Source organism: Nyctereutes procyonoides, unplaced genomic scaffold, assembly GCF_905146905.1.
Source record: "Nyctereutes procyonoides isolate TBG_1078 unplaced genomic scaffold, NYPRO_anot_genome, whole genome shotgun sequence".
NCBI classification, from domain to species: domain Eukaryota; kingdom Metazoa; phylum Chordata; class Mammalia; order Carnivora; family Canidae; genus Nyctereutes; species Nyctereutes procyonoides.
The window spans coordinates 28,377,490-28,402,987 of record NW_026575131.1 but is presented as its reverse complement, the minus strand read 5'-3'; the positions used below and the strand labels follow the sequence as shown (position 1 = coordinate 28,402,987).

Below are 25,498 nucleotides of genomic sequence, written 5' to 3'. Positions count from 1 at the left end.
TAACATGATTAGGGGAATAATTGAGACCAGAACCCAGACCTCCTGCTCATTTCCAAATCTTTAGTCTTTTTTATGTATGTTGGGAGGCAGGCAGGAAGAGGCCTTGGCAAATGGTAGTGAATACACTCACGGTGGAATTAGCATGGCCTTCAAAGTCTGGCTGCTCTGAGTTTGTATTTTTAACTTATTTGCACTCCAGTCTCCTGTATAAAAGTTGTGATGAGAATTGGGAAAAACATATGTAAAACTTTTAGTACAAAGCCTGGCATTTAGTTATTACTTAATAAATAGTGGCTGTTACAGCACTGAAAAATTCAGCCCCTAATGCTGAGGCAGGGAGTAGAGCAGAGAAGGGAGGTGACAAAAACCAAGCATAAATATCACTATCATTTGTATGACAAGAGCCCAATATCATCTTACCTCGCACATTTAGTAATCCAGCCTCATCATTGCAGTTTATTAATAATTTGTACACCAAAGATAATTTGCTTTGTTCTCAGATCTTAGCACAACAAAGAATCCCATACCCTGAGACCAGCCCTGTTCTGATTCTAAGCCTCTGAAAACTATTACTAGCATGATGACTCCAACTGGCACTAATTTTACAACACACAGGAATTATAATAGGATATAGCAGTAAGTTTCTTCAATGCATATTTACTGAATCCTACCATATGTGAGGCACTGCTAGGAGAGAAGAGAACAGGACAGGCTGGGTGCCTTCCCTCATGGAGCCTGCTTTCTAATGGAGGAGACTGAAAACAAGCAAATAAAATAATGGTGGATGGTAATTTGTGCTTAAAATGAAACAAATAAGGTGCTGGGTTAAAAGAATGGCATAGGATCAGGGAAATACAAATCAAAACCACAATGAGATACCACCTCACACCAGTGAGAATGGGGAAAATTAACAAGGCAGGAAACCACAAATGTTGGAGAGGATGCGGAGAAAAGGGGAACCCTCTTACACTGTTGGTGGGAATGTGAACTGGTGCAGCCACTCTGGAAAACTGTGTGGAGGTTCCTCAAAGAGTTAAAAATAGACCTGCCCTATGACCCAGCAATTGCACTGTTAGGGATTTACCCCAAAGATACAGATGCAATGAAACGCCGGGACACCTGCACCCCGATGTTTCTAGCAGCCATGTCCACAATAGCCAAACTGTGGAAGGAGCCTCGGTGTCCATCAAAAGATGAATGGATAAAGAAGATGTGGTCTATGTATACAATGGAATATTACTCAGCCATTAGAAATGACAAATACCCACCATTTGCTTCAACGTGGATGGAACTGGAGGGTATTATGCTGAGTGAAATAAGTCAACCGGAGAAGGACAGACAGTGTAGGTTCTCATTCATTTGGGGAATATAAATAATAGTGAAAGGGAATAGAAGGGAAGGGAGAAGAAATGTGTGGGAAATATCAGAAAGGGAGACAGAACATAAAGACTCCTAACTCTGGGGAACGAACTGGGGGTGGTGGAAGGGGAGGTGGGGGGTGGGGGTGAATGGGTGACGGGCACTGAGGGGGGCACTTGGTGGGATGAGCACTGGGTGTTATTCTGTATGTTGGTAAATTGAACACCAATAAAAAATAAATTTATTTAAAAAAATGAATGGCATAGGGATCATGCTATAATGTTCAGTGAAGGCCCCATGGAGGTGACATTTAAGCTGAAACATGAGGATAAGAAGGATATGGAGAAAGTGCATTCTAGGGGAAAGAACAATCTAGGAAGAGTAAACAGTAAGCATATCATATCTTTCATAGACATTGCCTCATTTCGGACTTCCACGTAGCCTTGTGAAGTAGGCATTGATGGTAGGTAGCTCCTGACATGGCCCTCAGTGGTCCCTACTTTGGTATTCCAACCCTTCTGAAATCTGTCCCTCTTCAATCAGGTCTGGACCTAGTACCTTGATCCTAACAAATCAAATACAGCAGAGCTATGCTATTGCACTTCCATGATTAAATGATAAAAGATTATGACTCCTGTCTTCTTAACAGACTCTCTCTCTCTCTTGCTGGTGCAAGCTGCCATGTTGGAAAGAACACATGGCAAGAAACTGAAGGCTCAGTCCAACAGCCCACAAGGAACTGAATCCTTCCAACAACCACTGAGAGAGTCTGGAAGCAGATCTAGTTCTAGTTGGGAGGATGGTAGCTGCAGCCAAAATCTTGACTGCAGCCTTTGAGAGACCCTGGAACAGAGGAGCCCCCTAAGCTATGATGTTTCCTGACCTTCAGGAACTAAGACATACTACATGTACGTTGTTTCAAGCCACAGTTTTGGAGTAGTGTGTTATGTAGTAATAGATAACCAGCATTCACTAATTCCCTTTTGAGATATCCTTCAGGGCAAAGAATAGGACAACTGTACTCCATGTGGTTGCAGGGTCACAATATCTTGTAGAAGTCATACAAAAGGGGGAAGGGAGATAACAATTCTTCCTTGGCAGAGTCAGAGAGGGTAGGAAGTGAGGAAACTGAGTCCCAGGAAAGGTAAGAAATTACCCAAGATCACACAGCTCATCTGATTATTCTGCTCTGTTCACACATGATGGAGGACATGTGTTTAATACTATTTTAGCCCACAATTCTCAGAATGCTTTTCTCTTATGTCTCTTTATAATCAAAACCAAATATATGGGGAAATGAATTCTTTATTGCAGATGCAAGATAGGCAATGGGTTAATCAGGTTTTGGTGACAAAGATTAAAGTTACACTTCCAATTAACTTTCATAAAACAAAAATCAGACCGCTTTAATCTAACTCATTACTCTGCATGCATTTGCACATAGTTGGGGGTCACGCATCTCTACACAAACAAAGATGCTGGTGTTGGACAGAAAATTATTGAAACCATGCTTCATGATGGAATTTAATTAGCAACATAGATTAGTTACATAGAAATGTAACAAAGGCAATGATGCCAGAAGAGCATCCACAGACTCTTTGGAATTTCAGAAAACTTGCCTGAAAGATAAGCCTAAGGTTTTTATTTTTGGTTTGATAATTTGCTAAACCTGCAAACCTAGAAGGAGCCTAATTAAAGTTAATGAGAAATAATCTCCATTTAAAAAGTCTTATTAATTTGTTATTTTTTTACAGAGCTCTTTTCTCCTGAGTTCATATCATATATTACATTCAAAATCCAAACCTGAAAAGCCCTTATTCACAAGATTTTTTATTTTTTCTTTCTCTTTTTTATTTTTTGCTTCTTTTGCTTTATTTTGTGAGGCATAACATTTATTTTGAAGCATATTTTATGAGGCATACATATTTTAAAGTGAAAACTTTTAGGGCATAGCTCAATTAATTTTACATACGTGCACCATGTAAATACCACCCAACTCAAAATATAGAACAATGCTATCTAAAGGGAATTGTGTGTTGATGGAAATTCTGTCTGTATGTCCATTTGGACAGCTGCAAGCCATATCAGATGTGGCTGTCAACAGTTGCAATGAAATGAATGCAATGAAATGCAATTCAAGTGTGGCTTGTGCAACCAAGGAATTGAATTATAACTTTATTTAATGAGGCTATTGGCTACCATTTTGGATATTACAGACATAGAACACTTCTAGCATTTGAGTACCTTTAGGCCAATAAATACCCAATACCCACCCAGTGTATTCCATGTATATTCAAGTGAGGCCCAGCCTGGAGGGGTCAACAACTCTATAAGGTCTGTTCTTCTCTTGGAAGATCACCAAATTACAAGACAATAAAACCACACATACAAGCACATATCAAGTCCTCTACTTTTCAAGTCTGCTAACTGCCTACTGACAAAGTGAATGTGATGGCTAGGCCTGAAGTCATGATGTAGATAAGTTTACTTAAGACTCATAAACCACGGTAGGATATTTAATTTTAATACAGGTGAGTGAAGAATTGGAACTAATGACTTAATCATTCACATTATTTTATTTTATTTTATTATTTTATTTTAAAGATTTATTCATTTATTCATGAGAGACAGAGAGAGAGGCAGAGACACAGGCAGAGGGAGAAGCAGGCTTCATGCAGGGAGCCTGATGTGGGACTCGATCCTGGGACTCCAGGATCCGATTCACATTATTTTTATGATACAATTTCTTCTCTACTCTGGTCTCTTGTGAGGCACAAAAGGAATAGTAGACATCTCAGATAATCTCTTTTCATTTAGCCTTAATTGTCTCCTTATCATTCAAACCCAGACCAATCAGTACTTCCTCTATGAAGAAGCTGCTACCAATTAAATTCCATTTTTATCTGAGATCACCAAGGTTCTCTAGATGTTGCTGTTTATACTCCTGTGCCACCACCCCATTGCCTCTATCACCAACATCATTAGCTATTGTGACCAACTCAGGCCACTGTCTACTAAATCTCTAGCATGTGTCAGGCTCTTATTCTATCTGATAGCTATTAGGATCTCTGTTTTACAGGGGAGTTAATGAACTTGTGAAAGGTTATATAGATAATAAGTAACTGAGCCCGGATTGATACCTACATGTGCCTGTATGTGCCTGTAAACACAATATCTCTACCATATCATGCTGTCCCTATACAAAGACTACTTTGTCACATATTGACTTCCTGCTGTGAATGGACTTTGCTTACATATTAGCTTTGTTCCTTCAAATTACATTGTATACTTCTTGAAGGCAAGGACTTTGTGTTACACTTTTTCAGGTTTTTCCTTAGCGTGATTCCATTGTTTGATTTCAAGAACTGATTCCAGAGAACCAGCCCAATCTTAAACATCATTATTCATCAGAATGGAGCTTTCCCAAGACATAGGAATTGGATTAATTAATGGTAGCCAATAATAACTAGCATAAACTGTATTAAGTAGGTATTATTATTCTCATTTCATATATATATACATATATATGTAAATATATATGACTTTTCATATATATATGAAAAGTGAGGCTCAGAGAAGTTAACTGACTGGCTCATGAATACAAAATAAGTAGCAGAGCCAGAATGCAAATCTCTGTGGTTTCAGAGTCCTGTTTTTCAGTCACTAGTGCTCAATGTTTAATTTCCGCACAATACTGGAGTTAAGTTATAACTATGCTGAAGGCTTTGGTTATAAAATTCTATAAAGATCAACCTTTAGTAAATCCCTAATCATGGACCAAGTCTTGGCACTAGTGGCAATAATAATAAATGATAATGGTAAGTTTAAATGTTTAAAAAATGTATATATATCAAGCATGGTGCTAAGTGATTTAATCATTATCTTACCACAGCCTCATAATAAATACAGTAAGATATATTCTGTTATTATTCTTATTTTACAGACAAGCACATTTTAGGGAAGCTATGTGACTTGTCCAAGATTTTGAGTGGTAAGGTAAATTCCATTTTAATTTTTTTTTATTTATTAAAATGTAACTTTAACTGATCAAATCAACCAATCAAAATGGAAAAAATAAAGACTGTAATGAATCTAGTAGGTTAAGAGTCTGATAGCCCACGTTTGCCTTGTGAGTTACATAATGACAGTCCCAACATTGTAAAAGACCACCACTCCCCACTCTCCACAGAATGGATGGACTTTATGTCAAAACTTTCTGGGTTGAAAAGGTAACATATCCATAGGACAACTTTTTGGAAAGTAAAGAATTCTTTCTCTTATGATATATTATTTTTCCTCAGGGGTTGACAAACTGCAGCCTTTGCATCAAATCTGCCAGCTGCCCGCTTTTGCAAATAAAGTTTTATTGGAACACAATGATCCCGTTCCTTGACATATTTCTGTGGTTGCTTTTGCTACAGTGACAGGATTAAGTAATTGCTGTATAGGCTGCTGGGCCCACACAGCCTAAAATATTTACCAAGCCCTGCTTTAATTCTTCGTTTAAAACCTTTGTCATTTGAATGCTCATGAATGCTTTTGTGGGTGTTGTTTCTCCAAAGAGCAACTCTGTTTTCATTCTAGGGTCCCTGGGTCCTGCTTGGAAGGTGCTCATGCTATATAGCACGAGGCAGTCATTATTTTCAAGTCATTCAATTGGCTCCATTGCACACTAGCAGGGGCAGGATGAGAAAAAATAAGCATTTCCTGTTCTTAACCATCTTCTGCACACTGTGGGGCTTTAAATATGTCTTCAAAAATTAAATCAGGAAACACTTGTATTGATATCATGGAACCTAAATAAGCAAAGCAAACATAAACCTAATCTATCTCCATTGGATAAAGACACACTCACTGAAATTATAACTAGCAATATACAGAATCAAGTCCTCAGTTGACCTTTCTTTTCCTCTAACAAATTTTAGGGGGGAAAAGAAAGGAGAAGGCTATACAAAAAGACATTCCTGAAAGATTTAATAAAATACATGCATACCTATCTTAGAGTGTGGACAGGATCATAAACTTCTACTAATTCTCCAGAACCTTCTATGTCAATGGAAAATCACAACTATTTTCAGCAGTTGAGTTAAAAAGTTTATTTCGGGATCATACAACCTTGAGTTCAAATCAAGATTTTGCTGCTGACTGCCTGTTTGACCTTGGAAAATTCCTTTAACTTCTCTTTCTCTCTTTTTAGGCTCCTTATTAAAATGTGGGTAAAAATATCTAGTTTACAGTCTTATTATGAGGATTAAATGTGATAATATATGTAAAGTACTAGGCTTAGTGCCTGGTGCATAGTAAATGCTTCATATTGGTAGGCATTAATACCGCTCAAACTGGAGGTCAGAAAAATAGATCATTCCCTGACACAGAATCATTTGCTAGCTGGGCAGGAAAAAGAACTAGGGTATTTTATGCACATTTTCAGAAAGAATTAAAACCAAAAGGGTTAACAAGCTTTCATCCAGACACTATACTCTATTACCCATGTTCCTGCTAACTGTAAGTCTGAATCACTGAAGAAGCAAAGGTTACATGTTGGAAGAAGGTAAATTCAGATCATTACTATGGGGAGTCTGGGCTGGTAAAACATGTTAGAAGGCTTGGAAAGTATCTTTATTTGCAAGGCTGTGTTAGATGGTTTATAACAGCTTCCACCATTTAGTGAAAAGTGGCAAAAGTTAGTACTATTTTTTTTAAGATGTATTTATTTTTTTTGAAAGAGAGAGAGAGCAGGAAACAGGCAGAGGGAGAGGAAACGAATCTTAAGCAGACTCCCTGCAGAGCATGAAGCCCAATGCAGGGCTTCATCCCATGACCCTAAGATTGTGACCTGAGCTGAAACCAGGAGTTGGACCCTCAGCTGACTGAGCCACCCAGGTGCCCAGAAAATACTATCTCTGTATGTCTTACTGAGAGTACATCTATTTAGCACCTCTGATTACAATTTTGTGGTTCAATGCTTTTATGAGAAGAGTTTGAATAAAAGAGCATATTTATGATTCCATTTTGGCAACTAAGGGAAAAGACTGCTGAAATTTCTAGAGCAGTTTTGAAGGCTGCCTTCACACCTACTTCCCTGTTCTTCAGATGCAAGATAGCCAGTCTCAATGTCAACTTTCCGTTGCAGTTAGTCTATCAATAACAGCAGGTGCAGGCAGATAGAAATATCTGCCAGGAGTTCTAGGAAGAACTGACAGAGAAGTAAGAATTTTCTGATGATCCCATCATGAGAAATCATTGGTCTGGGAAAATTGTGGCTCTGGGAAATAAAATATTGCTGTCTCTGTGCCCCTTACAACTTTAATGCCCTCTTATTTTGCCCCTACTAACAGACTAGAACATGTTCATGTGTATACACATCTTGACCACTTTCTACATCTCAAGAATCCTGAAAATAAAATATAATTACAAGCAAATCCATTGAAAACTAGCAGCCCATCAAATAGCTATTAATGGTTAGAGGCAGTGTGTGACTCTGGAAAGACAAGATTTAATTTATGTACCTCTTCCTTCAACCCTGTGATGGGACAGACAGGTTAAATGTAACCAGAGGGCAAGTTCATGGCTGGAGATGTACTGTAAAGCTCAGATGAAATCCCCACTATGAAATAGGAGTATTAGTGGATTAGTATTAGTGGATGCAGATCTCAGATTGTAATGCCTGTTCCATCGCTGTACTTGGCCTAACCAGAAAAAAAAAAGACCAAGCTCATATCTTTATGGAATGTGAGCATTTAAGCCCCAGAAAGCCATAAATGCCTTGGCCTTTGCAATAAGTTATTTAGTCAATATTTAGTTGAACATCTATTTTCTGTCAAGCATTGTGACAAATGTTGGCCTTATAGTGGAGAACAGGATGGACATAGTCCTTGCTCTTAAAGAGACAGTCTGATAGTCAATAAAAGAATGAATAAGTATGCAAGGTAATTTCAGATTGTATGAAGTTCTATGATGGTAATAAATAAGGCACTGTAACAAAAAAATAAAGCAAGGAAAAGCCTGTTTTAGGCAGAACAATGAGGTAAAGTCTCTCTAGAAAAGGTTCCATGTAAATCGATACTTGAGGGGGTCTCTCCAATGAAGAACCCTGGGATGAGGGAAGAACACTTGTGGCAGAAACCCTAGGATGACACCCCAGTGAGTCAAATCCTGTCATAGTCTCTGCCCTTTGAGTGTGGGTAGAATTTGTGACTTTCTTCTAATCAATAGCACATAACAAGAGTGAAGAGATTTTGCAGATGTAATTAAAGTTGTTACTCAATTGACTTTAAAAGAAAAGAGTGATTATCCTGGGTGGATCTGACTTAATCAGATGATCTTTTCATTTTTTATATGATATTTTATTTAATTAATTTGTTTATTTAAAGTAATCTCTACACGCAACTCATGACCCTGAGATCAAGAGTCGTATGCTGCTGCACTGACTGAGCCAGTCAAGTATCTTTCTAGATAATCCTTTTAAAAGAGAATCTAAAATCTGAGACTTGAAGCACCAGGGAGTTTCTGTCTTTGTGTTGCTGACTTTGAGGAATCCTAAGTTGCAAGAATATGAGTTGTGCTGACAACATGAGGGAGCTAGTAGCAGATCCTTACCTGTAGAGCCTATGAATGAGAACGTAGCCCAGTCAGAACCATAATTCAAACCTCTGAATTTGTAGCAAAGAACTCAACTATGTTGTGCCTGGACTTCTGACCTACAAAACCTGTGAGATAATAAATGGGCATCCTCTTTGGCCACTACATTTGTGGTAATTTGTCATGCAGCAATGCAATGGAAGCAAATGCAATATTCTAAGTAGGATAACACTTATAAAGTCATTGGGAGGTGTGTTTCGTAAATGAGGAGGAAGATAGGACCCATTCTATGACAAAGTAGGAAAGTTTATGATTTATCCCCAGCATTTGACATGCCATATCTAGTGCACAGTAGGTGCTTCAAACATCTGTTTGAATGAATGAATGAATGAATGAATGATGAAAGTATGTCACTAAGTAACAGTGTTAAATACTAGACTGCCATTTCCACCCCCACCCCTCAGATTTCAAAGCATTTCATCAATAGATATTTACTGAAATACCATTATGTACAAAGAACTGTACTGGTGTTAGAAAGCCAAGAAACAGATTAAGAAATAGAGCCTAGCCCAGGAAGCAAATATTCAGCTAACAGATATACTGAAGATTTCTGGATTAGGAAAAAGCTATGTACTTATATACAGATTAAAGACTCCATAATGAGATATGGATAAAACCCAGTAATCCAGGTCATAGCTGAAAGCTTGATAATTTGAGGTTTCTTTTCAATGTCTAATAAACTATCTGTAAAGCTGCCAAGTACTAATCAAGTCTGAGGGAAATGACTCTATAATAAGATAACCACATCATCAAAGGACATATTGATGATGGTTTGGAGAAAAGGAAATGAAATGTTAAGAAAATCAGTAGTTTAGCAATGATGGGAATTCAATATTGAAAATGCAAAGGTATTTATAGATTGGGAAGCTATTTTCCATGTGTTTCCAATCAACTCTTTCAGAATATGTGAAAAAATTCTCCAGAAATTCAGAGAAGATAAATGAAGAGAGCGCTGTCATTTTCTGTTAGTTGGAGGCCACGTGTTGGCCCCTGCTGGCCATGAGGCACAAGTTATGGCTAAGGGGATGCTATAGTCATACTGCTGATATTTCCAGGACCTATGGGTGTCATCAGTGACAGCACTACCAGAAATACCTTTCTGCAAAATCAGAATTCACACATGGGGAAACAATTGGCTTACTTAACTTACTCCCCCGTACCCCCTTAAGAATTAGCTGGGTTTCTCAAGAAGTGTTTATTTGTATTTAAAAATACATGAACAAATAGACCTCCCTCCTTCTAAAACACACTTCAGGGGTGTTTTTCAAGGGAAAATGCTCACATGTTTTAGAATGAAGCAATTAAGGATAACTCATACAGTTAAGCAGAGGGGTGGGTAGGAAGTAGCAGACACCTGGTACAACTGGGCATCAAATCAACTCCAGATTTGGAGGCAACTAAAGAGAAAGGGGGAGAACTGGTGCTTTACATTTTTAAAACTTTTAAAATACCACATCACCACCGCCACCACCACTACCACCACTGCCATCTTTGCATTTTATGAAGATAAAAAGCAGATCTTAGTCTCATTTCTCATATGATGCAGCCCATTCTCAAAGACGTTACTCGACTTTTTCAGAGTTGGGTTTAGAATTCAACTCAAATGCTCAAATAGCTACCTAGTTGATTGTTTCCTCTTAAAAGCCTAGGATAATAAAAACAATCATTTCATAATACAAGTTTCTAATTATTTTACATTGATTATTATGTTGAGTATGAGCAAACTCTTCCATGAGATATAGCCATGTATTCTCAAATAAATAAAATAGGCTTAAAAATTCATGTACAAATATAGAAACATTTGTTAAACCTCTTCGCATGTGTGTTTAGTGTTTTGATAGACATGGTTCATGTTACAACAGACAACTGTTATGTAACTGATATAATCACTATTTGATAAACATCATTTCTCATTTGAGATGAAAACTGCACTTACTGGCAGAGCCTCATAAAAAGAGATCACGGGAACCTTCAGAAAGCACTACCAGAAATCAGATTACAGCTTCCACAAGGATGTAATATGTATAAGAAGAAAACACTGTGCACATTTCTGATTTTGGAAGCATCTAAGAATTGCTTTGTTTCATAAGGAGAAGAAGGTCTAGAAAATAGAAAACAAAACAAGAAATAATTTAAATAGAGCGTGGTGAGAAAGCAAGCCTTATCATTTTCACTTTTGTATCTTTGCTCCTGTGAGTTGATAGAGTTCAGCAGAGCTGAGCATAATCTGTAAGAAAGTGAGTGAGTGAATCTATAATTTCTGAAAGCTGATTGCAAGGCGTGGGAAGTGGACACTTCATGTGAAAGCTGTTCTGGTCAGTCTGAGACTATTTTCAGGGATAACGTCAGAAAACTCCATGCCTCCAGCCTTAGCATATCAGGGCATTGGTCGCCCCAGCCATGCCTCCCACATCATCCGTGGTGTGAAATGACATAAGAGGGCCAACTGATGAGGAGTTTCTATTTTAAGGATTATGTTTCACTTTAATGCATATTATTTAAAAAAAAACTAGAACATAAAAGCTGTGATTTTGAATATATTACTTCTAAAGATAAGGATAGGTTAAAAAAGGAGATAAGAATTGGTTTAATTAGAAATATTAGGTAATCATACAGGTAGACTTGGAAATGGCAAAAATCATGAAGGCAGTATTTAAATGGCTGAAGTCTAGAAAACAGTGCAGAAGAGAATTTTCTCCCTATCCTATGTTTTTAATAGTTTCTTTATTGAGATTTTGCTCATTGTTTCTATTGACAAAACACCTATATACTTAGGGCAGAAAATTTGGAAACATAGAAGAGAATAAATGAAAACCTTAAAATCAACCATAATGCCATCTCTAAAGATAAACATGGTTAAGATTTTGCTTTTTTGCCCATCAAGTACTTTTTCCATAAAAATGAGAGTATGCCTTCATATTGCTTCATTGCTTCTTTTTCCACGGAGCAGTATTTCGTGTACATTATCCCATGTGGTAAGATTTCTCCTTCAACAACTATTTTATTGGCTGAAAACTATTCTCTCATATGGTTAAAATAAAATCTAATGAATGAATTTCTTACTATGGGGAATTAAAGTTGTTTCTATTCTTCCACTGTCGTATGGAATGCTGCAGTGAACATCTTTGGGCTTCATACTCTTATACACATCTCTGGATATTTACTCATGACAAACTGCTAGAGGTAGAGCTGCTAGGTGAAAAGGTTTGCCTATTATAAAGTTGTACTATAACAGATTACAGAAAACTTATAATAACAAATTATTCCAACATACATTATGAGATTACCCATTCCTATAATATCCAGCAATGTATTATTATTACCAATGTTAACTTTAAAAATGCTTTTATTGTTTACCAACACACTTACATAACTCAGATTACTGAAGACATGGAACTTAAAAATTATCATGTGTTTAGCATTAATTTGTATTTCTTCTTTTGTGAATTACCTGCCTATGCTCTTTGTCCTAAATTCTGCTGATGTGATTCATGAAGCAATAGGCAAGCTTAGTTTCTGAATAGGAATATAGAACATAATACTACATGTCTTAAGATTTCCTGCCCATAGAAGTACTTTCTTCACATTTCCAATAATTCTCTTTTAGCTAGGGGGATAATTATTATTCTTTGGTGAGAAGATATTATTTTTTATAATGTAAAATAATTTTAATCTAAAATGGAACTAGAGGATATAAAATGGAAAGTCTCAAGTTGATATGATGAAACTTGATGAAACTCAAGGACTAGGAGAATGATTTCTTATAAATATCCAATTTAGAGAAAACTGATAGTCTTGGAATTTTCTTAAATGATAGGGAGTTGGTCAGGGGTTGCATCATATCAATCTTGGAAGTTTTGCTTACAGTTTCCAGAGGCATGAAAAGAAATGACCCAGGTCAGGTTGGTCTCACAAAATAAGCTGAACTGGTCTGCTTGGGAAATGTTCAAAGCTTGTCTCCTTTTGCTTTTAATTTTAACAGTCTCTAACCAGACACACTCCCCTCTTTACACCCCCTGCCCATAAATACAGCCTACGTCAAACTCTCAGTGGACTTGGCTATAGCTTGCTATAGTTTGCACATGCTGATTGCAATTCCTCACCTGTTTCCAAATAAACTTCTGACAATTTTGAGCTTACCTCTAGTTTACTTCTTTATTTAGGGTGACATTCCTTGACGTTAGAAGTGGCATCAGAAGGAGATGACCCCTGAAGGATGACCACCCTCAGAATCAAACAAAGCTTTACCCTGAGCCCCTGAGCTCACGGCTTACACGAGTCACTGTCTACTTTCAGTTTGGTGTGTCTCCTTTTGGATTCTGAACTTTCTCCCTTTAGTTGAGCTTTTTTATTCAACCTCCGTTTAAAGGCATTGCCCTTTTTGATGACTACTTGTTTGCTTTCTTATTGGAAGCATATTAGAATTTTGGTTTAATTCTGTTAAAAGTTTTGAGAGGAAAAATAATTGAGTAATATTGGTAGGCATGGGTAGAGCAAATAAATGCTACAGGAATACTCACTGCCTCCTTAGGAAAGATCAGTCCCCAAAGCAAGAGCCTCCCTCTACAGGATAAGTTGCCCTCAGAGGGCCAGACTGACATTAGATTATCTGTCAACTGCAAGATAATTTCCATGCAACAAGGGACACCTGATCACTGGTTGGAAAACTAGAGCAAAGCCAGGAAAAATATTTCATGAAAGGCACATTGTAAAATAAAATACAACCTCCCACCCTCAAAGCATGCCCATCAGGATGTTTAGTAATTTTTCTTCAACTCTCAAGAAAACCTCTAAGATGTGGAATCCCAATCATATAAATGTTCTAAGGGTGGCCCTCCCTCCCAGCCCCCAGCTGGTTTTATATTATAAAACTATGGTTTCTTTTCCTGTATATTTTTGACTAAATAGATCACCTTACTAATGATAATTTAGAACTTCAATGGCCATTATGGGGAACCTTCAGTCTCACTAGGCTTGTTTTTCTCTGGACTGAATTAGAAGTCCATGGCAATAGAACAAGCAATCTGAATGGAATAGCAATTTTAATTGGTACCTAGAGGTTTCTAAAGTATTCAGGATTGTAAAACTGCCTCTTTACAAAATACTACTTTTAAGTGAACTGAAACAAATAAGCAATGAGAGGACATAAAGAAGCATCTAAAGTCTTTTCCTTGCAGCACCAGTGAGGTCTCCTCTAACCCCATTGCTCCAGCTCTGCTAGACCCACCTTTGCCCTCTTATAACCAACCCCTCCCTTGATCCCAACTCCCCCTCTTCTCTAGTGCTGAAAGCTTGTCAACTGAACTGTTTTTTTTTTCAACTGAACTGTTAAAACTCTCTGATGATCCTGCTAAATTATTAATTTCTTATGTTGCTTGGACTGAAGCTGAACTTAGAGCTACAGTAAAAGACTTTCCCAAGGTAACTGAGGATCCTCATAGATTTGCTGAAGAATTCAATACTGTCACTCAAAATTATCAACCTGGCTTCTCTAATCTTTATCAATTAATCTATATGTTTGCTGGAGAAGGTGAAGCCCAGCACAGGATGAAAGCTGCTAATTGAGAAGGCCCTAAGAAATCTTTAGAATTCCAAGTAAGCCAACCACTAGCTCTTTTATATGACCAAGCTGGTGCCATAGCCAAAAGGCTGCATCTGGCCATTCTGAGGGCTCTCCATAAACCAGTAAATTGCAACGAATTCAGGCGTGCATCCAAAAGTCTGAGGAATCTGTTCATGATTACTACAGCAAGCTCCAAACTGTTTTTATTTTTTTTAAAGATTTTATTTATTTATTCATGAGAGACACAAAGAGAGAGAGAGAGAGAGGCAGAGACAGAGGCAGAGGGAGAAGCAGGCTCCATGCAGAGAGCCTGTTGTGGGACTCGATTCTGGGTCTCCAAGATCACGCCCTGGGCTGAAGGTGGCACTAAACACCCACGCCACCTGGGCTGCCCTCCAAACTGTTGGTTTTTTTTTTTTTTAAGATTTTATTTATCCATTCATGATAGACACACACACACAGAGAGAGGCAGAGACACGGCAGAGGGAGAAGCAGGCTCCATGCAGGGAGCTGGACGCGGGACTTGGTACTGGGACTCCAGGACCGTGCCCTGGGCCAAAGGCAGGCACCAAACCGCTGAGCCACCCAGGGATCCCCTCCAAACTGTTTTTAAAGAAAATTCCAGACTCCCTATAGACATTCAATCCACCAGGGTAGCCTTAAATTCAATGTTTATAAGTGATTTAAACAGATACCTATCTCTGTTAGTCCAGAGAACCCACATAGAATAAGAAACAATGCCCATCCCAATGTTGGTCTTGTCAATCTAGCTAACCAGTTAACCCACACCCTAGAAGATGATGCTAAAAGAAAGGGTAACTAAAATTTAAATCTCCAACTTCAACAGATGAAATCTCTCAAGCAGACTCTTCTTGCTGGACTCTATCGTAGAAAATCCAGCCATCAGATAAAGGACTGCTACAAATTAAAAAGATTCAGAGGATGACAGCTTTCCAAGAACCAAGGATCAGACTCCTCCCAATGATGGGGATCTAAGGAAACACAGGAACTGTTTCTCATTCTACCATTAAAGAGGCTGGAGGAAACCACTCTCCAGATTGGGGATGAACCTCTTGTAATATTAACTGACACAAGAGCTAATCCAACCCCATTACAATTAAACAGTCCCCCTACTTGGAGTAATATATTTATTCAATTAATAGGGGCCTCAAATAAACCACAATATGTTCCTATTTCTAAATGTGTACACTTTTGCTTGGGACATTTGCAAGATAAACTTCCATTTCTACTCAGTGAATCAGCTTCCATCCACTTATTAGGACAAGGTTTCCTGGAAAAGTACTGTACTGCCATCTCTTTCTCTTGAAAGGGAGAACAAAACTCTTGAGTTAGAATCCCCTGAACTTAAATCCTTTGAATTTCATCTCCAAGAAAATCCAAATCCTTTTTCTTTCACAAGTACTCTACAAAACAGGGAAGATCAAACTTCAGACTTATCCCCATTATTAGGTTTAGTATCTCCTGCTCTATGGGCAAAACCCTCTAAAGACATATGCTGAATTCATAGTGCCCAAAGTTAAGATCCAAAGTGATCCACTGAAACCTCTCCCCAGAATCAGTCAATACCACCATGAGAAAAGAAGTGCTATAGGGCATAAGATCTATCATAGAAGATTATAAAGTGGGACTTATTGTCCCCTTGCACCAATCCTAATATCCCTATTTCACCTGTAAGAAAACCTAATGGTTAAAGGATGGAAATTTTTCCAAGATCTCCGAGCAATAAATAACATTGTTATTCCTCACTATTCTGCTGTTCCTAATCCCCAGAGTTACTTCCATCTATCCATATTGAAAGCAAAGTTTTTACTTGTAATCAACTTATATAGTGCATTCTTTAGTATTCCAGTTGATAAAGCTAACAAATATCTTTTGCCTTATCTGGAAAGGACAACAATGTATCTGGATAGTAACTCCTCAAGATTTTACCGAAAGTCCTTACTTCTCAAATATTTTAAAAGCAGACCTCCTTGATATAAAATTCTCTAGATGCTACACCTTCCTATAATATGTAGATGACTTACTTCTCTGTTCACCCTCTTAAATATCCCCACAAAAAGACAGTATTCACCTGTTAAAACTCTTAGTAATTAAGGGACACAAAGTCTCAAAGGAAAAGCTGCAATTTGTTCAAATTCAAGTCTGATATTTAGGACATTTAATCTCAGAACAGGGGTTGCACATAGAATCGGACAGGCTTCATGGCATCTTGAGCTTCCCAGAACCTAAAACCAAATGTCAATTACAGGGTTTTTTTGGATAGGTGGTTATTGTTTGGAATGGGATTCTAAACCTGTCCATAATGGCCTACCCCATATGTCTTATTAAAAACCACTAAACATGACCCCATTACCTGGGAAAACCAAGTTGACGTGGCCTTTAAAACTTTGAAGGAAAACTTAATAAATCTACCTACCCTGGAAAATCTAAACTATCAGCTACATTTTTTTTTCTTTTTGTGTGTAAAAAGGAAGGAAACGCCCTCAGAATACTTAGCCCAAAACATGTGGGCCGCTACCAACGTTTGGGTTACTACAGTCAACAATTCGACCCCATGGCCTAAGGTTACTTACCCCCAATGCCTTGGGGCTGTCCCTGCCACTGCATTTCTAGTAAAGGCCACTGAAGAAATAGTCAAGGGATCTTCTTTGACCATCTTTGTACCTTATGTTGTTGAAGCTCTCTTAAACTCATACCACAACCAACATCTTTTACCAAGCCATCTTATTTCTTATGAAATTCTCTTGGTAAATACCCCTCAAAACACTTTCATTCATTGTGGTAATTTCATCAGTGTTACCCTTCTTCCTTTCTCCATGAAAGAACTGCTCCCATGACTGTTTGACTTTGATGGATCATATATTAACCCCTCGTGATGACTTATAAGAACCTCCCTTGACAAATGTTGATTTTTCATGATTTACTGGTGGCTCTTATTGAAAAATTAAAATGGTAAATATTGTGCTGGATATATGATATCAATTCCTTTTGAAGTCATTGACATCGCACCCTTCCTTTTGGCCACTTTCTCCTGACAAGTCAAATTATAAGCTCTTACTCAAGCATATATTCTTGCTAAAGATAAAACCACAAACATCTATACTGATAGTAAATACAACTTTGGAGTAGCCCATGATTTTGGAATATTGAAATGAGGTTTCCTTACTTCCAGGTTTCCTTAAAATGGTCCTTATGTCCAAAATTTATTATATGTTATGCTCTTACCAGCAGCTCTAGCTACTATTAAAATCTCTAGGCATTCTTAGTCTGACTTCCAAAAAGCCTAAGGAAACCATCTCACTGATATCACCACAAAAATAAAATGCTGCTTTCTGGAATTCATAGACTAAACCTGTCATGGCCCAGAAAACTGCTTCCCCTGGTGATGACTTAAGAGAATTAAGCAGAAAATACAACAATTGGCCCCTGGATAGGAAAAACAAAATTGGAGATCTAAAGGCTGTTGGTATCATGAAGAAAAGAAACTCTGGTTCAGACCCAGAAAATATAAAATTTCTGCTACCAGAAAATCTAAAATTTCCATTATTAACTGCCATATATGAATTAAATTATTGGCCAACTGATAAAATAACATTAATGAATCAGTATTGGAGGGGAAACATTGGCAAGGCCACAAAAAGTATGTTTCTCGATTGCTCCTATTCTAAATTTAACTAGGGAAGCCTTTCCATACTGCCCCAAGATTTTAATTTACCCAATGAACTATTTGAGGTTTGACAAATAGATTTCATACAATTGCCCCCATCTCCTGGATATAAGTACATTCTGGTAATGGTTTGTAAGTTTTCACATTTCACTGAAGCTTTCCCATGTAGACAAGTGACTACCTCTTCTGTAGCTGAAGTCCTAGTAAAAAAGACTATTCCCACTTAGGGAACACCCCTTAAACTTCGTAGTGACTGGGGAATCCACTTTACTGGTCAAATACTTTACAACATATTCTGTTTGGCTAATTCTGTAGCACTTTCATTGTGCTTAGCATCCTCAGTCTTTAGGATTGCAAACCAATCCTAATTTATATTTATATTTAGGATTGGTCAAATATACAAATGGATTTATTAAGACTTAGCTAACTTATCTGCAACCCTCCAAGTACTCTGGCAAAAAGCATTACCATTGGTTCTTCTAAATTTTAGATCTACTACCATTGGGATACATAAACTTTTTTGCCTTTTGAAATAATTACAGGATGGCTGGTACACTTAGGCCTCACTTTTTTCACACCACAACTAATGATGGGGAATATACTTCAAGCTTGCAAAGGCCTGATCAAGCCAATAAGAAATAATCATACTCTGATAGAACAATCTTTCTCTATGCACTTCCAGGAGATGAAGGCATCAAACCTCACACCTTACAGCTTGAAGAGCTCATCTATTGGAAAATACATTTCCAAAAAAGACCTTCAACCTTGCTGGAAAGGCTCCTCCCAGGTGTCCTTATCTAACTCCTGTGCAGCCAAATTCAAGGAATAGACACATGGAATCAGGTGCCACATCTAAACAAAGTCCCAAAACCTGAATGGACTGGTATACCAAGTGGTGATCTGAAACTGAAAATTTCTAGGGACTAACTTACCTGACATCTAAAGTAGACAATATACCCAAGATATCTAGATGAGGTCTGTATAAATTTCCTTCTTTTTCCTCTCTCTTCTCACTCTATATTTAGTTAAATCATGTCATTCATGATTTCAATTATTCTTCTCCTAGTTTTCTATCATTCTTTAACATATGCTGCTATTCCTACCTTTAAAAAAATCAACTCTCTGGATCTGCTGAACTTACTGATTGTTGGATTTGTGCTAAAGCAAATAATGAACCTGAATTGTTGGCCTGACCACTATCTTTAGGATGGCAAAAACCTATCTAGTAAGGATGTAGGATTCTCCTTTGATACCTCTGAAATCACACATGTCTTCCCTTTCAAAAGACTGGCACCAAATATAATGGCTTTCCTTTGGGTACTCCTTACCCATAGTGGGATAGTCAGCTCTGGACTCTTAGTCAAAATCTTTGTTATGTTTAAAAAACATAACGATGGGAATGGCAACAAAACTCTAGGATAGCTAGAGTAACTATACCATTTTATATAACATAGGTGAACATGAATTCACACCCCGTTGGAATCCAGAAGGCTATATTGCCTCCTCCATTAATGTGTATTTATGTGGGACAATGGAAACTAATAATACTGGAAAATTGGAAGCTAATGTGCTCTGCCTCAATACTACTTCATTGAGAATTAACAAAATATCTGGAAAATGGCAGAAACTTAAGTCAACTTACTTTTCCCCAGAAATCTTCTACATCTCCACCAAAATCATACTTATACTAGATCAGCTCTCTTGTTACTTCAGAGCTACAGAAATTTAAGGTAATCACATAATAATTCCCACAATTCTAATAAATCAGATGATGATTATAATGATTATACTTCTGATCATGAGATCCTCTGTTTTATTCCAGGGAAAAATATCTGGGCAAAGAGACCCAACTGTGCCTTAGAAGACACTGGGTATTTCTTTTTATGTGGAAGAAACACAGTCTACACTTCCCCTTAATTGGAAGGGATGTTTTGGGATCACTGGCCTCACTGAAATCAGAAAAATTAGAAAAGCTCTTCCTTCCACTGCTTGTATACATAATCTGGGGTCTTCTATCAACTTAAAAGTGTGTGTCAGAACTGGGAATCCACCGGATGGATGCCTGTATATAACCCTATGGTAGATAGGGTATGAGATAGGCTTTTGTCAGAGCCTTTTTAGCTTGAGTTGGAGTAGCAGACTTTGAAAAAGCAATTCACAGTCTTTCTGTAGTTGTCTATCACTTTCAATGCTTCTATCTGAGCTTTTGAATACCAACAAATCCAGATAGACAGTCTTGCTGAAGTAGTCCTACAAAAACTTCAGAGCCCTTAACCTTCTCACTGCTCAGCAGAGGGGAACCTGTGCCTAGTTGGAGAACTTTGTTTTTATGTAAGTCAGGGAAAATAATAAAAGAACTAAAAATAATGAAGGACAATATCAATTTGTTAGCAGAATTTGGCCAAGCTCCTGAAACTTGGGACATTTTTGATCTACTAAATCTAGGCAAGTGGAGAAGCTGGTTGAGAAGTGTATTTCAATCAATAGTTATCATCGGGCTTTTGATCTTCAGTTTAATCTTTTTAATTAAATTTCTACTGTTTGGTATTAGTAAACAAATGCTTATTCCCCAGTGTATATACAAAATAATTTTCCTTTCCAAGGCTTTTCCTGGAATCCGACTAACAGTGGAAACTAAACTGTCTACTTCAGAGAGACATAGCTGAGATTCTTCATTTTTCAATCTTCTTGTTGTTCAAACAAGGCAAGTGAAACTGTATATAATTTCCCTCCTCCATGGAAAAGACATCTGAGGACTACCTTCCTAAGCTCCATGGGACATAGAATACAATCTACCTGCACTCCAATTACACTTAAAAAAAAATAACGAAAATCATCTGAATGACACAATTGATCAGTGGTGTTTTTTGGAAAATATCTTGATCCAAAGGGGGAAATGTGAAAGAATTTCAATCTAAAATGGAACTAGAACACATAAAATGGAAAATCTAATGTATGTGTCCTTAGGAAAACAAAACTTAAATCAGCCTGACTGATTTAAATAGAGCCTACCCCAATCCTTCAACAGACTTACCTATAGCTTGCTACACTTTGCATGTTTGGAATTACAATTCCTCTGCTATTCCTGAATAAACTCATCTTCTTTATGAGTTTGAGCTTGCCTCAATTTATTTACCTCTTTATTTAGGTCAATAGTAATACTTGCTGTATGTTTTTTCTAACTCATGGAAAACATGTTAGGGGAAAACATAATCCTGCCACTTAACCCTATTTAATAAGATGAGGTGAGAAATGGCAGAGCAATGCATTCATTCCAATAATGCTGCTATTTGTAATAAGAAGAAAAATTGATCTCTGGAATCATTTTGTGACTAGCAGATTTAAGAACACTTAAACTAGTTCTGTGATTTTGAAATTACTTATAACCCAAGCAGGTAATTTGACAACCCATATTCTTGTAGCAGAAAAGGTAGTGCTGGTGAAAGGTAGAAATACCACCAGCTCACCCCATTCTAAAAGTGCCACGTGGGATACAATAATATTTTAAATAAAAAGAAAAATTGAATTTAATTTCATATTGAGATTCATTTGGTCACTTTAAAATATTCCTTGACCTATCAAAGAAAATATCTACCTTTGGGTTGACAATCAGTATTCTGAATTGAAATTGGCTGAGAAGAAAATAGGATATGAGGAATATCTTTGACTGTAATATATATATTATATTATGAAATGAGAAACAGATTTCTACTTACTAAAATATCCAGAAAGTTCTGGGTGAGCTACAATGGTTGATACCAGGATAGAGTCTTATCTACAATTAAAATATACTACCATCACCCATTTATTAACTCAATAGGCAATTCCTGAGCACCCACTATGTGCCAAGAATTGTTTCATGGAAATATTAGCGAATAAAGCAAAAGACGAGTCATCATCTTCACAAAGCTAACATTCTGGTGAAGGAAGGGAACAGAGCATGAGGTGGGTAATAAACAGATAAAAACAGATGAACAACAAATGGAAAATAGTGGTAAAAACTGTGATTAAAAATAGAACAAGGGATGGAGGGATGCCTGGGTGGCTCAGCAGTTTAGCGCCTGCCTTCGGTCCAGGGCATGATCCTGGAGTCCCGGGATCGAGTCCCACATCGGGCTCCCTGCATGGAGCCTGCTTCTCTCTCTGCCTGTGCCTCTGCACCCCCCCTCTCTCTATCTCTCATGAATAATTAAATAAAAATCTTTAAAAAATATAGAACAAGGGATGGGATAGAAAGGGACTGTGAGATGTAAGGCAAGAAAGAACTTTCGATGGGGTGGTCTTGGGAGACCTCTTAGAGAAATTGACATTTAAACTGTGACAGCCATGCAAAGGTCTTGGCAAAGAACATTGAGCAAAGACAAAGGCTCAGAACCAATTTAGTGTGTTGGGGGAAAAGAAAGAAGTCCAGTGAATGAGCGTGCTGGGAAAACAGTATCAGCAAGAGTGGTTCATTCATGCACTGCCTTAAGCCTTAGTGAGGAGTTGGGATGTCACTCTAAAGATATTGGGGTGCCACTGGAATGTCTCAAACAAAAGAATGACATGATCCAATTTATATTATAGAAAGCTTGTACTAGTTGGTGTGTGGTGGACATGTTATTGTAGGGCAAGAGGGCAGGCAGGGTCACCAGTTAGGTAGATACTGTGGTCATCCAGGTTAAGAGGGGCTGATGCCTTGAACCGGAGGGTAGACATGAAGGCAGAAACAAGTAAGCCTCAAAATCTTGTAGTTCTTATGTTAAGCATTTATGGCATGGTTCTGATACTGTCTGTGGACTTTTTGCCTCTTCTGGTGAAATATAATATATTTTAACAGCTACCATTTATAAAGGGCCCCATGTTGCCCTGGGTTTTATATACATTGAATCCTTAAAACAATTTCATGCCAAGCTCATGTGTGAGGAGGTTAACTAACTCCCCTAGGCCACAAAGCTAGTGAAGGTCCTATTAAGTTTTACCTTGGTCTGTCTGGTTCTGAGCAAAGCACAACTCAACCAATATACTGTAGTGTCTTAATTTAACCTACCTTAGGGACAGAAGTAGCCCAGGGAAATCAGAGCACAACTGAGATTCTTTAATGGTTCTTAAAAGGAGAAGGGCAGTAAAACTACCAGGAGGGAAGCCCATGCTTCCTGGGCTCTGCCATGAGAATACAGGATCAGAAGCTCCAGGTTTGGGGCCTGAGAATGTGAATTTTAAAAATGCTCCCATGTGACACACCCTGAAATTTGCAAAGACTGCAAAGAAGACACAACAAATACTCGTTGAATGAATAACGGAAAGGTTAGGTAGGAAATGAACTAGGGATGCCTGGGTGGCTCAGTGGTTGAACATCTGTCTTCAGCTCAGGGCGTGATTCCAGAGTCCGGGGATTCGGTCCTACATTGGGCTCCCTGCATGGAGTCTGCTTCTCCCTCTGCTTGTGTCTCTGCCTCTCTCTGTGTGTGTCTCTCATGAATAAATAAATAAAATCTTAAAAGAAAAAAAAAGGAAATGAAGATCTAGAGCACCTCATTCCCACAACCCTTCTTTGATCCAGAGAAAATATAGGCCCATTTTGAGTGGGTCTAAGCACAGTGTCAGCTAGCTCCCTCAAATCCACCTGGAAATTCATGATGTGACTAATATTCTGGTATGATGTACTCAGACCTTCTGGAAGCCTTCTATTTTAAATAATTATAATGATGAGGTACTAAGTCCATTTGTCACCTCAGCTGAGGAAGTACAAGCCACTCAACTGGTAAACATCTATTTTAAAGGCAAAACCATCTTTTTAAAAAAATTGTTTTGATCTTTCAGCTTTTTCAACACATGAGAATCAGACCATACTCATAAAACCAACTTACCTATTAGACATTATACACAGTGTGTAGGGCCCACAAGACTTTTAGGTATGTACAAAAATGTTTTCATTTCTTTTAAAACCAGAGGATAAACATGAACATATTCTGGACTGAATTATATTAATTTTTTACCAGTGTGGCTTTAAAATATAATTTCATTTATTTTTTTTCAGTTAAGAAGTGGCCCATGAGGGCACCTGGGTGGTTCAGTCATTTAAGCATCTGTCTTTGGCTCAGGTCATGATCTCAGGGTCTTGGGATCAAACCCCACGTTGGGCTCCTTGCTCAGCAGAGAGTCTGCTTCTCCCTCTACTTCTCCCCTCACTCATGCACATGCTCTCTCTCTCTCTCTCTCTCAAATCAATCAATCAATCTTAAATAAATTTAAAAAAAGAAGAAATGGCCCATGAAGAAAACAGTGCCTAGGGCACACAGGAGTGATAATGTGACTCTACTCAGTCACAGGTTGGGGCCCTGGTGATAGACACCTTACCTGGCATGCATTGTATAGAAGCTGATGTTCGAACTTCTTGATCCCAAGAATGTTCTGGAACATCTCATAGAGCTGCTCCTTGCTCAGAATCAGCTCAGAGGCTGCACTGGCTGTCATCCGGGCCTGTTGCTTCCTGGGGTCCTCTTCCCCGCGGTAGATGGCATCAAACTTGGCCATCCAGGAGCTCAGGACAGTCTCCTTGCTGAGGCCATCAATCTCGGGCAGGCTGCGCACTCTTTTCTCGATATGCTTCTTGAAGACTTCCCTGGAGTCATTGGCGGAGCAGCCCCCACTCTGCACCATACGGGCCACACGATCACTCTTCAGGAACACCTGAGAAAGAATAAGGACAGGAAAGATATTAGGGACTCAGCCCTGGAAATACCAGTTTCTTAGGACTGATGGCTGGGCTGATTAGCATTATGGAAGGGACCAGCATCCTGTCCCACTACCTCCTAGCTGTGTGAACTCAGAGACATCACTTACATGTTTTGCTTTTGTGTCCACATCTGGAAAATGAAAATAATAATAGTACTTACCAGGTAGTTAAAAGGATTAAATGGGACAGTAATATCAAGAAAGGCAATGTATACTACATAGACTCTGCTCAAACTAGGTGGGATCTTTCTCTGCCACTTATTGGCTGTGTTTCTCTTGTCAAGCTAAGCTCCTTGTATCTCCGTTTTTTTCATCTATAAAATGGGATAATAGTAGTTTCTACATAAGTATTTTTAAATGAAGCTTAAATGGATCCATACAAGATAACGACTTTAAAAAGTGGCCCATAGTAATGACATTTGGGTTATTTTTATGGTTATTATTATTTTTTTTTACTTTTTAAATTGAAGTACAGTCAATATACAGTGTTAACATTAATTTCGGGCATATAACATAGTGATTCAACAAGT

The 25,498-nt window shown here is 38.0% G+C and overlaps 1 protein-coding gene across 6 annotated transcripts in view; it reads right to left on the bottom strand.

Moving 5' to 3' along the window:
• Window positions 1-25,498, bottom strand: part of CADPS (calcium dependent secretion activator) — a 466,408-nt gene that overhangs the window by 326,234 nt on the left and 114,676 nt on the right. For all 6 annotated transcript variants that reach the window (XM_055344208.1, XM_055344212.1, XM_055344209.1 and 3 more), the window contains exon 3: window positions 24,591-24,923. In XM_055344208.1, the coding sequence (XP_055200183.1) occupies window positions 24,591-24,923 (333 nt within the window). The remainder of the gene's footprint in view (window positions 1-24,590; window positions 24,924-25,498) is intronic.